The 17,430-nt window shown below is 40.2% G+C and overlaps 1 protein-coding gene across 1 annotated transcript in view; it reads right to left on the minus strand.

Annotated features, from left to right (window-relative positions):
* Positions 1-690: 690 nt before the first annotated feature.
* LOC149445144 (cytochrome P450 2F3-like) overlaps positions 691-17,430 on the minus strand; it is a 67,018-nt gene continuing 50,278 nt past the window's right edge. The window contains exons 8-9 of the mRNA XM_089654201.1: positions 6,622-6,763; positions 691-1,422 (exon numbers count right to left, since the gene is read on the minus strand). Of these exons, the coding sequence (XP_089510327.1) occupies positions 1,241-1,422; positions 6,622-6,763 (324 nt within the window). The 3' untranslated portion in view covers positions 691-1,240. The remainder of the gene's footprint in view (positions 1,423-6,621; positions 6,764-17,430) is intronic.

A 17,430-nucleotide genomic window follows, 5' to 3' on the forward strand; every position in this document is an offset into this window, starting at 1 on the left:
CTTTGTGTAGAGCAACAGTTCTTTTTTTCAGATCCATAGAGTTATTTGCCATGAGGTGCCACGTTGAACTTCCAGTGACCAGTATGAGAGAGTGAGAGCGATAACACTAAATGTAACACACCTGCTCCCCATTCACACCTGAGACCTTGTAACACTAACGAGTCACATGACACCGGGGAGGGAAAATGGCTAATTGTGCCCAATTTTGACATTTTCACTTAGGGGTGTACTCACTTTTGTTGCCAGCGGTTTACACATTAATGGTTGTGTGTTGAGTTATTTTGAGGGGACAGCAAATTTACATGTTATACGAGCTGTACAGTCACTACGTCACATTGTAGCAAAGTGTAATTTCTTCAGTGTTGTCACATGAAAAGATAGAATAAAATATTTACAAAAATGTGAGGGGTGTACTCACTTCTGGGAGATACTGTAAAGGAAGGATTATTCCCAGTGACTACAGATGAAATGTGCATTCTTCCCAGTGACCATTGCACTAATGTGCCATGAGTTGTAGACAAAGTATTTTTAATTGTTAGCAGGGGCTCTCAGAGACTGGAAAGTTGTTTAAGGGTTCCTCCATAGTAAATAAGTTGAGAGGCTGTAGTATAGCATTATCCAATGACAGACTATATTTTCAAGTCTAAATCATTGTTAATTTTAGTATAATCAATGAGAAGAAAATACTGATATGATTAAATATATTTTTATTAATCATACAACACATTGTAAATGATTATTCTAACCATGGGGTGTCAACAAAAGCAGCTTACATTAGTCCAGCAAGCAATACATCAAGTAGTCTCATTTCCAGGAGGGCAATCATTGTTTATTGTGGACATCTGAAGATTAGTACCATTTTAAATTTCTGTACATTACATAATAATTTGGCGCTTCCCTTGCCTTATCCAGTTAGTCCAATAGCCATGGTTAGAGCTGGGGTACGCAGGTAAAATTGTCATGGAAGAACTTATTACTTAGGAATCCAGTGCAGAATTTAAGCTGGATGTTGAACACTTGAAGGGTGTATGGCAGTGCTAGTGAGTTGGGAGCAATAGATACTGATTGGGAGATGATTGTGAAATATCAAATAGGAAAGTAAAGAGCAGAAAGAGAACCTTTGGAGAAAAATAAGTGCTACAGCAACAATTGCCTAGTGTTTCTAAGTTCTGAACAAAACAATTTTTAAAACAATTTTACTTTAATGTTCTAGCTAAAGACCATCAAATTACTCCCATTTTCAACGAGGAACAAGACACATTTTGTAAGGTCGTGGTATATTTCCTAATCCGCTGCTTTCTGGAGTGATATCAATATTCTTTGGATCCACTAGAGGCTTTGGAGTGAAGTTTTGGAGGATGGTGGTAAAGAAAATAAACAACTCCATTTGGGCCAGACCCTCTCCAAGGCAGATCCGCTTTCCTAGAGGAATGTTCAAAAACCATTGTGAAAAAAAAAAATGCATAGTGCAAAGTATACATTCTTCATGGCCTAAAATAACTCCTCTTTGTCTGTTAAACATTCAAGTGAATCTTTACTTTAAAAAATGAAAGTCCAAAAGATGCCTTTATTATCTAGGAAAGCATCACCTGTTCCCCTTCTTTGGCACTCATTTGACAGTGGCATAGTAGTTGGCAGGACACCATCTATGTCACTCCATGATATAGACTTCCCTGACCTCATGGCTATGCTTTACCAACTGCAATTCTCCTTCCACATGTACATTTCCCTACCAATCATGAAGGCAGCTCATTTCACAATGGCAAAAAAGTTGGCAGGATATAACCATGATGTCCCGCCTTAGTAGCAAACTGAAATTCACAGATGGGCACAGGTGAGGTCTTGCAAATTCCATTCTGCTGTTAAAAAGGTTGACTAATAAGGGAACACCTATAAGCTGTGATAAGCCTATGATGTCAGGAAAAATCAGGTGCAAGGTAACAATGTGAATTTAACAATGTGAGATTAAATCAGAAAGAGGAGCACATATGAGTTTTTTGGGCTAATGAAGTTAATAGCAAGTATTGTTGTGTTTAATTTATTACAGACTTTTTAAAATCTTAAAATAGGATCACTTTCCAGGAGTCTGTGATAGGTTTTCCCCTCCCCCCCTTTCCAGCTTGTCTCATTTGGAGTGTTGGAAGTAATCCCCAGGGATCCCAGAGAAAGCAATTGGGACAAAAAAATCCTACAAAAAGATACCTTGTGGATTGAAAAATTAAATGCCACACACCCACCAGGTTTGAATGAAGTCCTATCCTATAAACCCTTCCTATAGTAGATGTGTATATACTGTACAACTGGTTTTCAAAACTGTAAGATCTATAGTCATGTAAATTGGTTATTTTTTTTCGTCAGATACAAATTTAGTGTTTGAGAATGGGAGGGTTCCTTAACTAGATGATGACGAACTGGCATATATATTACTCCCAGCCTGACCAGTACAAAATGCCAAATATGTCATTATGACATGTACTATTGTGAAAAAGCATACAGTTTTTGCTAGATGTCTTTATTTAACTACATTTTGTATTGTACACACAGGTGGAAAATGGGGGAGTAGACTGGCAGGTAATGAGCCTTACTTTGGGCAGATGTGCAAGGTTTCCCCCATACTGTGCGCAGTGGTTACTCACGCTGTGTGTGTCAGGGAGACACGACACATGGAGGACCAGTTAGGGGGTGTTCATTAGCACTCCTGGATGTTTCTCCCTGGCTACCCACACGACTTCTGGCTCTGTGGTGTGATGTGCATTTGTCAGCACCACGTGATGCCACACATGCAGGCGGGTGGGGGCACATGTGCAGCCAGTTTGGCTGGTTCGGATAACATCACACGCTGGCTTTGACCAGGGCATATTTATGGAGGCGGAGATGAGGACACATTAAGGTGGGCCAGGAGGAGGACAAGCATACTAAGCCTTGGGAATGGATGACAGAGGGATCCCGGATACCCAGTAGTAATACCGGTAAGCTAAAATACTGCCATTGTGGTGAACATGTACCATATGGATTTCTTGCCAGTATATTTACTGACAATGGATGAATTGTTTACAGATTTGATATCCACATCTAAGGATTTCAGTGCTAAGGCACTTTACTACAGCATTTGCACTACAAAGCAGCGGGAACTAACAACCCAGACTGGGTTATCTTTGACCTTAGCTCCCTAAACAAGATAGTAAATGATTGACTGGAGTTATTGCTATCAGTACTCAGGTGAGTTACATACCAGGATGGCTAAACCCACTACTAATATTACAGCAGATACTATTACATTACATATTATTACATATCTTTGGTACATAACGAATATAGGGGTTGTGCTTTTTTGATAGATCAAGTCTTGATAGATTGAGCCTTCTCCAATACTGTGAAGCATTGAAGGTTTATTGCAGGATGACTGCTCATAAGGGAGTAAGGCATCCATTATATCCCTTACGTTTCCGACTATAATTGATGGTTAATAGGGCTGAACCCTGAATGCCTCTCTGTATTTTGCCTCTAGATGTGCCCCCACTTTCGCACTAAGACTTGGTCCCTTGCACATTGTCTCCACCTCCACTTACCTGTATTATGCATACATGTATATTTCGTAAGTGAAATGAGCAAATATTTTTGTATGATGATCCATATATGCATATATAATATATGTATTTGTTTTTGGAATATACTGATTGTGTACTTTTACTCACCTAGATACCCTTTCTAAAGCTCCTGAAGAAGCTCAAAGTCACAAAACATGTTGAGCAAAATTTTAGTACCACGAGTTGTGGCAACTCCCAACCATAGAATACTATAAAGAAAGCTCTCATCTATGGAACACTACTACCAATAATGATTGGAGGCCACAACAACCTTTGGGGAGGCATAAATAATATGCTAATTGTGAAGTATATGTATGCTCTTTTTAACTATGTGGTTATGCCTCATATTTGTGAATAAAGCATGGAATTTTAATATTAATGTAGCTTTGGTGCTTAAAAAGTCAATTTCTTCCTTGGTATTCATGTTTTTGGTCTGCAATAGGACGTGGCACATTTTTATAACATATGTCCACAGTGCCACCCTGTGGTGACATTCATTATTTACAATTTAAAACAATCCGGTGGGTGGTAGCTTCATTAGTGATCATTAAGTTCAAACTGCAAATAGCTCAGGTTTGGACAACACAAACCGAAAGCTTATCCCTGTTAGTGAGTTACTGACTTGGCACAAGCATGCACCCAGGAAAGCCTGAACTCCTGTCCTAAATACTTTTTCAAAGTATTTTCTTTTCTAAGTAGACAAGCAAGGATTAGGCTGACAGCTGATTTAGAAAAACAGGTCAGGAATGGCAACTCTTATATTTCTGTCCACATAGGGTTTTCTTTAAATTAAAACATTTTTAGCTTTGACAAAGTAGGAAAGTATTTGGCCTTAGGTGGGAATTTTGACATTGTGTGCCTTTCCATCGAGGAAATCTCTCCTTCCAGTCCTAGGTGGTCTCTAGATCAGGAAGTGAGAAGAACTCTCCTAAGAGTGGTCAAAGATGGCAGTGGCATTTAGAGAGGTTCTATCTCTCCCCTGCTCTAAGGAGAATGTTTTTCCTCAAGTAACGTAATCTACAAAGCCCACCGGTCTCTTTCATCACATACTTTCTGATGGGCACCTGCAAAATGGGACTGAACATATGGTTCTCTGTAGAGTTTACTGAACTGAGTGTCAGGAAACAACATTGAGGCCGGGTTCACACCAATGCAGTGTGAGAAATGCTGTGAATCCTGTGTTTCCCACGCCGCATTGCAATCGCATCCCGTTCATGTGATCTGGTGTGGGAGTCAATGATAAATGCGATGTGATTCGGGTGCAGATTTAAAATAGGGTCCTGCACCTTTTTGGTGCGGATGTGATGCTTGATACAGACTATATGGCTCAAATCACACCGCACAGACATTTGCATTTAACTCGCACAGGAATGCGGTGCGATTCCTGTGCGAATTACATGTGGTGTCCCGCACTGCATAGTGTGAACCCGAGCTGAAGGATTAACACCTATGAAGCCTTCCCAACACAAAGGATGGGATTATATAGTATAACTAGAATGGGATGGTTCTAACATTTTCATACTTCCCATCCTGTTCTTTGACAATAACATCTACCTTTTCATGGTGATTGGTTTAGGGTTCAGTGCCACCTATATGTATTTAAAGCCAGGGTATTTTTCTGACACTCATTAGAACTGAAGAAGTGGCTTGGACAAACTATGAAAAGTCTTCAACATTACCAAGCAAGTGCAATTGAATGTAACTAAGTACTAATAGCTACACCATGACCTGGATAAATGAGAACCTTCACAGATGGATAAAACAAATATACATGTATGCCTTGTGTGATCCCCCTGAACAGAACCCTAGTTTCCCTTTTTAATTTGCTGTAATTTGTTTCTCTTGTTGCACAGTGGTGGTAGGGTTATCATTGGGAAGGCATCAGTGTCTAGGAGAAGACCTTGTACTTTTCCCTCCTAGTGACCGGCGTGGCACCAGTTAATGTTCTGGTCTACAGTGAAAGAGCCAATGTTGATATTCAATAGCAAGGCCAAATTAAAGATGAACTCTGGGATCAATCCTAATTTTACCTCCATCTCCCTTTTCTTATGTACAGCTGCTTTGTATACATTTTTATTCACTTATTAAAAGATAAAAATAAATAAAAAATAGGACCGATGATATTACAGCGCACTTCCACAATTTCCAGCAATCTCCAGAGGCCATTAGAAGGCACCTCCACATTGCCAGTGCTTGACAAAAGAATGTCTGCCTTGTCCAGAGTGAAAACTACAAGGGCCCATTACTTCATCAGTTGACCTACTCAAGATCAATGAGCAGCAGTGACTGGTCTTGTTAGCAGAAAAAGAGGGAATGATTCAGTATAATTAGTAAATTTTAGGTTTTATTTTCAAGAAAGGAAGAAACATTGAGTAAAGGGCAGCATAAAACCAGAAATCCAAAAGACAGCTGTTGCAGTAATTGAAGTTATTTTTGAATTCAGCCTTAATACAGTCATAACTGCACATTTCCCCAAAAATGGAGTTTGTACATTGCTGGTTGTTAACAACATTATTTATCTTTTTTAGTTCTGCTTCCATAAACTGCATTAAAGCCCAACTCTGGGAAAGCTGAAAATGGTGCTGTGCCCACACTGCAAGGGTTAACTGTTATAGCTTTAGTAGATTTCTTTATCCAATCCTCCACTCCTCCATGCTGCTATAACAGTCTATGCAACATTTTCTCCTCCATGTTGCAGAGGTCTAAGGTCCTGACGTCATCAAGGCCATAGCAAAGTCCATAGCCCTGATCATTATGATACCAAGGGACAGTCCACTACTGGAGCATTTTATTCTCCCCTAAACTTAAATGAACAGTTAACCCTTGCAGTGCTCGTGCATCCCCACTGCAAGGAAGAATTTTCAGATCTCCCAGAGTTGGGCTTTAAAGTCCAAATTCCTCTGACTATGAGAAAGTCATGATACATTTTGAACTAAACTAAACCAGATAAGGATCAATATTTTTTGCTGCTGTATAAAACAATGACAATTTTCTGGTGTTTATTTTAACTTGGCAATAAAAAATCATTAGATACCTGCTGAAAATGCCATGAATGCCTCATTTTTCTTGAAGGATCCATTTGCATCCAAGAAGTGTGTTGGGTCAAAAGAGTGTGGATTCTTAAACTTTGTAGGGTCATACTGGGATGTGCAAATCAGGGGCATGATGTTGAGACCCTGTAAATTAAACATATTATTAGTTAGTAAAAGATATTGGTTGAACCAAAGACTTTCAGTTCTAGTCAAACAGTCTTGTAATTTATATCTTCCCTGCCAGACAGCATAGCCAGTTGGATGGCCCCAGTTTTCTGTATTCCAATTTGGTCACCTCCTTACCTCCAGCCTGATAATTGAGTACTAAGAGCCAACAGTACATCAAGGATATCATCCTACCACATGTTGTTCCCTCCGCAGTGTCTACAGCATTAGACACTCTCTATACCCCAGAGTCCCCAGTATTTTGTCTAGCTTCTGTCGCTGCTACCCCCACACTATCTGCTTCTCTGAAATCTCCCCCCTTATGTACACTATGTTCTCAGACAGTCCCTCAACCCTCCCCCAATGCATTTTTGCTCCAGTGTACCTGCCATTCTGCACTTCCCATTCTCTAAAATTATTACCTTCTGTATTACGTTGTCTTTAAATACTGTCTCCACTGTCCCCAGCTGCCATTGTGGTGACAAACCCAAAGCAGATACTTAATACCACTTGACATTATAAAAGTATTCAAGCCCTACTCTTTCCCACTAAGCTTTTCCATTTGGTTATGTCCTACCCCTAGTCAGAAGTGTATCTTAGTGGATGCAAACAGCTGCATCATAGTTTTATACATCAGAAAAAGGGTATGAACTGACCCAGGAGGAAGAAATTATTGCACATGCATGACTTCTTCCTTTAGTTGATAATCACCACCTTCTTTGCCTTCTCTTTACTCTTTAGCCCATGACCAGGTCCTCTTCTGTATCCTCTCTCTTCTTCCAATTTCTGTTAAGCACTGGTCAACGTTCAGTTTTCTCCCCTATCCACATTCAGCTCATATTATACTTTATTTCCCTCAGCCATGGTAATCTTCCCCCCAACTACCCAGACATGGTCAGCCCTACCACATGTTTGTTAACAATGGACCATGATCAGATCATGCTCAGCCTCCACCATTCTCATCCATGGCCAGATTCCCCTGTCTTTTCTACAGTATATAGTAATTTCCTCCTACAGCACCCTCTTGGATAGGTACTAGAATTAGGTTGATTTAGTTCTGGCTCACTGTATGCAGTGGAGCTGTATTTTTATTACGGTAGGTAAATTTAACTTGTCTCACTGTAATCAGTGTGGCTCCAATTTTTTGGTTAGGCAAATTTAGCTCTAGCTCACTGTAGTCAGTGCAGCTGTATATGATTGGCTAGATCTGTTCTGTTTCTCACAGGCTGCAGATTTAATTGCTCTCAATCTGTATCTTCAGAACCTCCTGGTTAGTTCTAGAACATAGGTGTGGAGTAGTGTAAATTGGCAGCAGGAATATTTATATTGTCCCAGCCAATCTTTGTGAGCCCTGCACAGGTGGCTGCTGGGAAATGGGTACAATTAGTCTGACATCTGGGAAATTCCTGTCTTGTCCTGGACAGTCTTGCCATGTGCTGCTTGTTTGTGAGGCCTCAGCTGGGCTAGCTGAGAGGCCTGGATGCTGAAAGTTGCTGAAAGCAGACCAAGGGGCTGTCATCTGAGGATCTAGTTTGAGGTCACTGGTAAAGATGTCTGGAAGACATTGGAAGGAAGAATCCATTTGTCTGAAGACATTAGTGAGTACACACTGGTGTGAAAGATCCTAAAGACTGTGGGCTGCTGCCACCCCTGGGGTGATAAAGAGTCAGCTGTGCAAAGGGGTTACTGGCTCTGCTCAAGCTGCTTAAAGAAGGATATTTAGTTCCTTCATCTACTTCAGTTAAGCCTAGTCCTCTACTTCCTCCTAAAGCGACTGAGCTTTCAGTTCTGTAAAAGAAAGTTTAGTGTCTTCAACTTATACATAGTTCTTTTTGGAGTATCTCACTCATCCCTATCCATGTTATCCCTAAAAATAAAAATATCAAAAATAACTTTCCTGGACTGTTTACTGAGCCAAAGAGTGACTTTGACTGTGTGCCTGGCTGTTGGGCAAATTCAGGAAAGGAATGCAGGGACCTATGAAACTGCTGGCTGCTACAGCGGTATCACTACACTGCATACCTTCTTTATTTTACTTCACCTTCTCTTTATTCAGCTCAAATGTTTTGCCTTCTCACAAACCTCTACACAGTCAGCATCTACTTTCCCAGTGTTCCATGTTCATCTATTGCTGTACCTTTAACCTCCTGCAATGAACAAAATCTACTCTGCCTGCCCCTTTGGCTAAAAAACAGTTGACATCCTCTCTTTATTATTTCTCCTTTCAAATCCAAGTGCAGATGCCATTCTTCCTTCCTTTTCTTTCCTTATGGTCCATAATTATCTTCTGCTCTGCCTCTTCTGCCAGTACTCTCTGATCAAATCCCATTCTACCTCCTATACCCACCAGCTCTATTGTTAGTTTACACTACGTCTCCCTTCATGGTTGGTCGTAATGAAATGGAAAATTGACTAAATACTTTGGGGTTTATTCTTAAAACATTCATTGTACAAATGACAGCAGTAATTGTGCACACTGAATTAAATGTCCTGTAATTTTTGTAAGAGATCAATGCCTGTATCTTCAGCTCTGTCTAGGGGCCAACATGAGGTTTCTCACTGAGGGGTTTCAGAAAACTATACTGCATTTTGGTCATTAGATGGAGCAAAAGATACAGGCATTAATCATGTACAAAATTTACAAGACATTTTGTTCAGTCTGTACAAATGCTTCTGACTAACGTGCAACAAATGTTATATACAGTTGTGTTCAAAATAATCGAAGTCAGACATCACTAACCTGATCAATCACTGTTTTTGGTAGAAATGATATTTCTACATGGCAAATAATTTCCTAGCAGGTGTAGTAGAGTAATAGAAATCCAACAGACCCAACAGTCATGACATCCATGCTGCTGATTCTGTGTAATTGAATCACTAATTGAAAGGGGCATGTTCAAAATAATAGCAGTGTGGAGTTCTATTAGTGAGGTCATTCATTCTTTGAAAAACAGGTGGCAATTATTGCCCTTATTTAAGGAAAGAAGGCAGCAAATGTTGTACATGCTGGTTACAGTGCATTTCTCTCTGAAATTCTGAGGAAAATGGGTCGTTCCAGACATTGTTCAGAAGAACAGCGTACCTTGATTAAAAAGTTGACTGGAGAGGGGAAAACATATAAAGAAGTGCAGAAAATGATAGGCTGCTCAGCTAAAATTATTGCAAATGCTTTAAAATCGCAACCAAAACCTGAAAGACGTGGAAGAAAGCAAAAAACTACCATTTGAATGGATAGAAGAATAGCCAAAATGGCAAGGACTCAGCCAACAATCAGCTCCAGGAAGATGAAAGAAGGTGTAAAGTTCCCTGTGAGTACTGTTACAATTAGAAGACGCCTATGTGAAGCCAAGCTATCTGCAAGAAGCCCCCGCAAAGTCCCACTGTTGAAAAAAAGACATGTGCTGAAGAGGTTACAATTTGCCAAAGAGCACATTGACTGGCCTAAAGAGAAATGGCGCAACATTTTGTGGACTGATGAAAGTAAGATTGTTCTTTTTGGGTCTAGTGGCCGGAGACAGTTTGTCAGACGACCCCCAAACACTGAATTCAAGCCACAGTACACTGTGAAGACAGTGAAGCATGGTGGTGCAAGCATCATGATATGGGGATGTTTCTCATACTACGGTGTTGGGCCTATTTATCGCATACCAGGGATCATGGATCAGAATACTTGAAGAGGTCATGCTGCCTTATGCTGAAGAGGAAATGCCCTTGAAATGGGTGTTCCAACTAGACAACGACCCCAAACACACCAGTAAACGTGCCACATCTTGGTTCCAGACCAACAAGATTGACGTTATGGAGTGGCCAGCCCAATCCCCGGATCTTAATCCAATAGAAAACTTGTGGGGGGACATCAAAAATGCAGTTTCTGAGGCAAAACCAAGAAATAGAGAAGAACTGTGGAATGTAGTCCAATCATCCTGGGCTGGAATACCCGTTCACAGGGGCCAGAAGTTGGGAGACTCCATGCAACACAGATGTAGAGCAGTTCTCAGAAACAGTGCGACTACAACCAAATATTCATTAAGTGATTCAAAGGAAAGCAAAATCTTCAAACATTTTTCAGTTTATATAGTGAATGTTTGAGTTTGTAAAGAAGAATACAAACACTATTTTTTTGAACAGTCTATTATTATTATTATTATACAGTATTTATATAGCGCCAGAAGGTTTGCTCAGTGCCATACAATATAGTGGGGGACAGTACATGAGACAATACAGTAACAATACACGAGGGGTTCGAGGGCCCTGCTCTTTCGAGCTTACAATCTAGGAGATTCACTTTTCGTCAATTTTTTTAGAGGAACAACACAATTTTGATATATTTTTCTTCATGTTTTGATTTGGAATAGAATGTGTAGTGTTCCCAATGCATTTGTGTGTATGGAAATAAAAGTTATTAGAAGGATTTTAAGCTTTTTTCAACACACTGCCATTATTTTGAACACAACTTTATATACACCTTATGGGGGTTATTTGCTAAAACTGCAAGGTGCAAAGTCTGGTGCAACTGTGCACAGAAACCAATCAGCTTCCAAGTTTTATTGTCAATGCTTAATTGAACAAGTGAAGTTAGAAGCTGATTAGCTACCATGCACAGTTTTAGTAAATCTCTCCCTATGTGTTAAATACCGTCTGATCAGCCACTAGTGTGTTATGAATCACAGGAGACCAAACTATCTATTGCCAAAACTTTTTTTCTGTATGGAGTAGAGTGTGGAAAGATTGCAATTCCTATTAGGTTTTACTGCAATCTGAGGCTCAGTTGGAGAGTTTCCACTATATCTTGTTTGGTACAATAGCTGTTATGAAGACAGGAAGTGAGGGGAAATCTCTATAAAATCAACACAGACAGAATATGCTCCACCTCCTTTCATTTACTCCACCTTCCATTTCATTTATTCATATTATGAAGGATCTTTAAAGTGGATATGTAGTCTGAATGATGGTTTGATTCCAAAAAATAGCGGTGTCTTGGAGAACAGAGGTCATTAATGGCTAGATGCCCAGACAAAATGTTGCCAAATGTTAGCATGCAACAATTAGATTGACAGAAACTCTTTGACTAATTTGCATACCTAAATAGGTTTTACTTAGACCACAATTAAATTAAAATAAAACTGCTTTTTTTATATTTTACATTTTTAAATTAATTGTTTAGCACTATAATTCTATCTGACAATTACAGTATTAAACAGATGAACACTGCCACCTTCATACTGCAATGGCATCTGCAGTAACATCTGAAGGCTGAAGGCCTATTTTGTTGGAGTCCTCAGTACGTCCTGCTAGTAATTATTTTACAAATTGAACCACTGTAAAATTATATAACAGGAGGAGAGGAGGAGGAGGAACCACTGTAACCAGTTCCTGATTATATATAGAATAAACACACAAAAATGATTTTACAATAACATTGCATTCAGCGTATAAGCACTATTATATAATAGATGCAAATATTCAGGTGTGTCAAATGACACCAAGCATAATACAGCAAAGGTATTTTCTTCACTATTAATTTCAATCCATTTGTAAAAAAAACCATACATGTACAGTGCTGTGAAAAAGTATTTTTTTTACAGCACTGTATCCTTATTTTTGTTTTGCAAATTTGTCACACTGAAATGATTCAGATCATCAAACACATTTTAATATTACAAAGATAACCCGAATAAATACAAAATGCAGTTTTTAAATGATGATTCATTTATTAAAGGAAACAAGATGTCCAAGCCTGCCTAGCCCTATGTGAAAAAGTAATACCCCCCCCCCCTTGCTAAATCATGAATGAACTGTGATTAACCATATTTTTTGAAAAGCTGACTTAAATTTCACTTGTCACACCCAGGCCTGATTACTGCCAGATCTGTTGAATCAAGAAATTACCTAAATAGAAGTCGGCTGATAAAGTGAAGCACACTAAAAGATCTCAAAAAGCAACTCCAGGGATTTAAAATCCCTACTCTTCTACATTTCCCTGTGCAACTCTTCCAGGCAGGGCAGCTGTTAGAAATCACGGGTCTCCGAACAGCCTACCTGACAGCACACCCCTTCCCCCAAACATATCAAAATGATATTTTAACTAAAAATACACCAAAATCATAATTAGTGGACACAAACATAACATAACTAAATTCATGCTAAATATAAAAAATACAACTGTATTGAGTTGATACAAATTTCTGTGTGTAAATGAATTCTTGGGGGTCATTCACATAGGTGCTGAGGTCTGTATGGTGTGAATCAGTGGTTTGTTTTTTAAATGTGGCTATTGCTGTGTGTAGGCAGCCTATGTTACGTTATGGAGATGCAGCAGCTGTAAAAATGCAACCTCAAGTCCTCCTTTGACCGGAGTGTGGATGCAGGTGTATGGACCCCGAACATTGACAGTGTGCATTCGGGGCCACTCACCCACACCTGCATACCTACTGTATCAAATTAGAGTTTGCGGCAGTGTTCATATAGCTGCTGTATAATAATAGAGCACAGACATGCATGGGCCAGAGGACCAGTGTGAATGAGCCCTTCAATTTTTAAATAATTTTTTACAATATTTAAAAATTATTTTTTACATTTTTAAATTAGATTTTTACATTTTGGTTACTTTTTTGTTACTCTTTGGGGGGGAGCTTTGGTGAGATATCAGGAGTCTAAACAGATCCCTGACACCTCACCTTTGAAACAGAGAAAAGAGTTGAGGACACAGTTTCTTCAATTCCTTTCTCTGTAGCCTCAGCCGCACTGAAGATGAATGAACAGGAGACAGAGGCTCCTGTTCATTTCTAAACTAAAGCATTATAAACACAGTTTACTATACTTCAGTTATCTATGGACACAGAAGTGATCAACACTGATCACTCACTTTGTCCATTCAAAAAAGGAAGTGGCCAGTAATTGACAGGTGTACCTCGGTTTATGAATTTAATTCGTTCTGCTGGACTTTTCGTATTGCGAAAAATTCGTAAACCAAAACGCGGTTTCCCATAGGAATGCAGTGTAAACCAATTAATCCATTCCGGAGGTCATAAAAAAGTTAAAAAAAAAGTATTTTATCTGTTCAAAACTCTTTAAAAAGTGCACTTTAAAGGCATAAATACTGTACAGGGACATGATTAAAAATGAATTTGTAAATGCATTGAAAACCAATTAATCCATTTCGGAGGTAAGAAAACAGTCAAAAAAAGTTTTATCTGTTCAAAACTCTTTATGAAGTGCACTTTAAAGGCATAAAAGGACATGATTTAAAAAAAAACTTTATAAATGCTTTGAAAAACAATTAATCCGTTCCGGAGGTCAGAAAAATAGTCAAAAAAAGTGTTATCTGTTCAAAACTCTTTATAAACTGCACTTTAAAGGCATCAATACTGTACAGGAACATGATTGAAAAAAAAATCGTAAATGCATTGAAAACCAATTAATCCGTTCCGGAGGTCAGAAAAATAGTCAAAAAAAGTGTTATCTGTTCAAAACTCTTTATAAAGTGCACTTTAAAGGCATAAATACTGTACAGGGACATGATTGAAAAAAAAATCGTAAATGCATTGAAAACCAATTAATCTGTTCCTGTTGCGAAAAAAAATTTGTAAACCGAGCCATTATTTTCAATGGAATTTCATTTGTAAACCGAAAATTACGTTAACCGAGGCGTTGGTAAACCGAGGTACGCCTGTATTTACCAGCCCCTTCCTCCGCTCTCCATCGTGACATGTTACCCCGTATTCGCAGCTGCCGGCAGGTATGCAGGATGTCGGCAGTGCTGTGGAAAGGTGGAGGGGGGTTGGAGGCGGCACAGTGAGGAGGGGGCACACTGGGAAATCAGAAGCTGACAGAACAGGGGGGATCGGTGCAGGGAGAAGCAATTACAGAAGAATGCCCTGTGTCTGTGCCTCTCTCAGCAGCAGCTGAAAGCCAGTGGCTGGGAGAGAAACCGTCTTTCAGCTGCTGCACAGGGAATCCTTCTGTAATTGCCCCTCCGCCCTGCTGCACTGATTCCCCCTACTGTCTGTGTCCCCTGTGTGCCCGGGGCCCCTAACAGGAGGACTGATGTTCCCCCCTATCAACGGCCCTGCCTCCAGGATGGACCAGATTGATTCTGAATGGTCGGCACTGTCACAGTAAAACGATCTGGTTCATCCTGGAAACCCTGCACAGAGAAGAAGATCAGATCAGGATCATCAGAGGTAAGTACATCGAGGAGTGAGGGGTGCTTGTGTTCAATTTTTTCTGCATAGGTGAACTAACCCTTTACACTTTCTAAATATCATTTATTGTTGGTTACAAGATAGTGCAGATAATAGTGGCGTGCAGACCAGGGGCGGACTGACAACTCATGGGGCCCCCGGGCAATAGGGGATCATGGGGCCCCTGTGTCCTTGCCCAAACTCAAAAAAGCCTATGAAAAAGGTACCAGGGGCATCTCATGGGGACCCCTACTGACCCCAGGCCCTCGGGCAGTGCCTGAGTTTCCAAATGGTCAGGCCGCCCCTGGTGCAGACCTTTATTACTAATTACTTGTGTTAGAACCTCTTCTAATTTTCCCATAATCTAACTTCCCAAGCTTGCCATTGAAATATGCCTACACATACCATTGCCTATACACACTCAAAGTTTTATTATTGAATGTTTAGTACCTACCTTCTCTAGTTTTTTTTTGCAGCGTTGTATTACTTACTAGTTACAGGTGTGTTTGTCTTTGTCCCCTGCTGGTCCCCATCTGTCCCTTTGTACTGATTTTTCTTGATTATTACTTAGTGGAATATGAGTGTTTGGCATTAAGTTCTCACTTTCTCTTAAGGAACTGAACACCAATCTTCTTTTAGGATAAGGAATATGAGAAATGCTGTATCCTAACACCTAGCAGAATACGCTTTCTTCTTATATAATGATTATGAGGATCTATGAGCAAACCACAGAGGAGTCAAGCTGAAAACTGTTAGGATTTAGTCATGCACCTGAAAGGTTATTCAATCGTTAGACTTCTATACTGCTATTAAATGAACCACGTAGCAGTAGTCGCTTAGAAATATGCAGCATCGCACGCTACTTTTGTCATGGTGAGACCACCTAAGGACCAGCAGATGGCTCCCAGATGGGAGCTCTTTGGTTCCTGCCCCTTCGTGGTGAACAATATTTGAAATGGACTCTATTCTCTGAATATCAAATCAATAAGAATTTTTTTTAACCTCTTTAATGACTGACCCAGTCTATAACGGCCTTCACAGCAAGGAGCACATGGAAGGGAGATGCATGTCAAACAACAAAAAAAAAGAAAAAAGATTCCCAGCCATGATGAGGCTCTGTAGCCAGTGGCATATTTAGGATTCGTGCTGCCCTAGGCAACACAAAAAAAGTGCTCCCCCCATTGACCAACAACACCCCAGCACCCCCCACCCCTACCCGAGAGAGCCTTTCATTACCCACTGGCAACCCCCCCTCCACCTCGACAAGAGATAATGCCTGTTAATGCCTGAACACAATTTTGCAACTTTGACATGTGTTAGTAAAACCGTACATATCGCAATATATCACTATCCATCCAGGTTGATTAAACCTTTTTTTTCAGGACAACTTGGACTTTCTTTTGGTGGTAAATGGTAATGGATACTGTTTTTTTTTTATTATTATCAAAGGAAAACTGGGCCAAAATAGTAAAAAATATATATATTTTTTTAAATTTAGCTGTATATTTTTGCTACTACCATAACCTTTACAAAACAAGGCCACTGTCCAAGTCTATAACTGGCCTTCACAGCAAGGAGCACATGGAAGGGTGACATCAAACAACAACAAAAAAAGAAAAATTCCCAGCTCAGCTTGCCAACCACCTTGCAAACAAACCAAATTAATCTAACAGTATGCATTAAAAACAGGGGTTTAGTTAGCACATTTGCAAATACATGCATAAGCTACAGACAGAGGTGTAATTACCACAAGGCAAACAAGGCATTTGCCTAGGGCGGCATTTTTCAGGGGGGCAGCAGCATTTTGCAGGGGGGTAGCGCTGTCCCCCAAAAGAAGGAAAGGAAGAAGGGACACACGCAGCACGGGGACCAGGTGGGATCTGAGAGAGGCTCCGGGCTGCTTGATAGTGTATGCAGAGCCTGACTCTTGTTCCCGGGGATGTCCGGAGCTGTGAAGGTGAGTGTCTTATCTCTTGTCGGGGTGGAGGGGGTGTCCAGTGTATGGGGGGTGGTGGTAGTGGAAGGCTCTCTCGGGTATGGGTGGGGGGTGCTGGGTTGTTGTTGGTCAATGGGGGGGAGACAATTTTTATGTTTTGCCTAGGGCAGCACAAATCCTAAATACACCACTGGCTACAGAACCTCATCACGGCTGGGAATCTTTCTTCTTTGTTGTTTGACATGCATCTCCCTTCCATGTTCTCCTTGCTGTGAAGGCCAGTTATAGACTGGGTCAGTGGCCATTTTTTGTACTGCTGAATTGTTGGTGAGGCTGGACATGGGACCCAGAGCTCCCACTGAGATCCCAGACTCTGTGCTGAGAGAGTGCTGTGCAGTGAGCTCCCAGCACAGAGACAGATATGTATATATGTGGCCCTATGAAAAAAAAAGTCCAGATCACTGAGGCTGCATATATGCATACAATCGGCAGAAAGGGGTTAAAGGAACACTGTTTGCAAAAAATTC

Source organism: Staurois parvus, unplaced genomic scaffold, assembly GCF_062004578.1.
Source record: "Staurois parvus isolate SC_StPar_1 unplaced genomic scaffold, SC_StPar_1.0 ptg000746l, whole genome shotgun sequence".
Classification (NCBI taxonomy): domain Eukaryota; kingdom Metazoa; phylum Chordata; class Amphibia; order Anura; family Ranidae; genus Staurois; species Staurois parvus.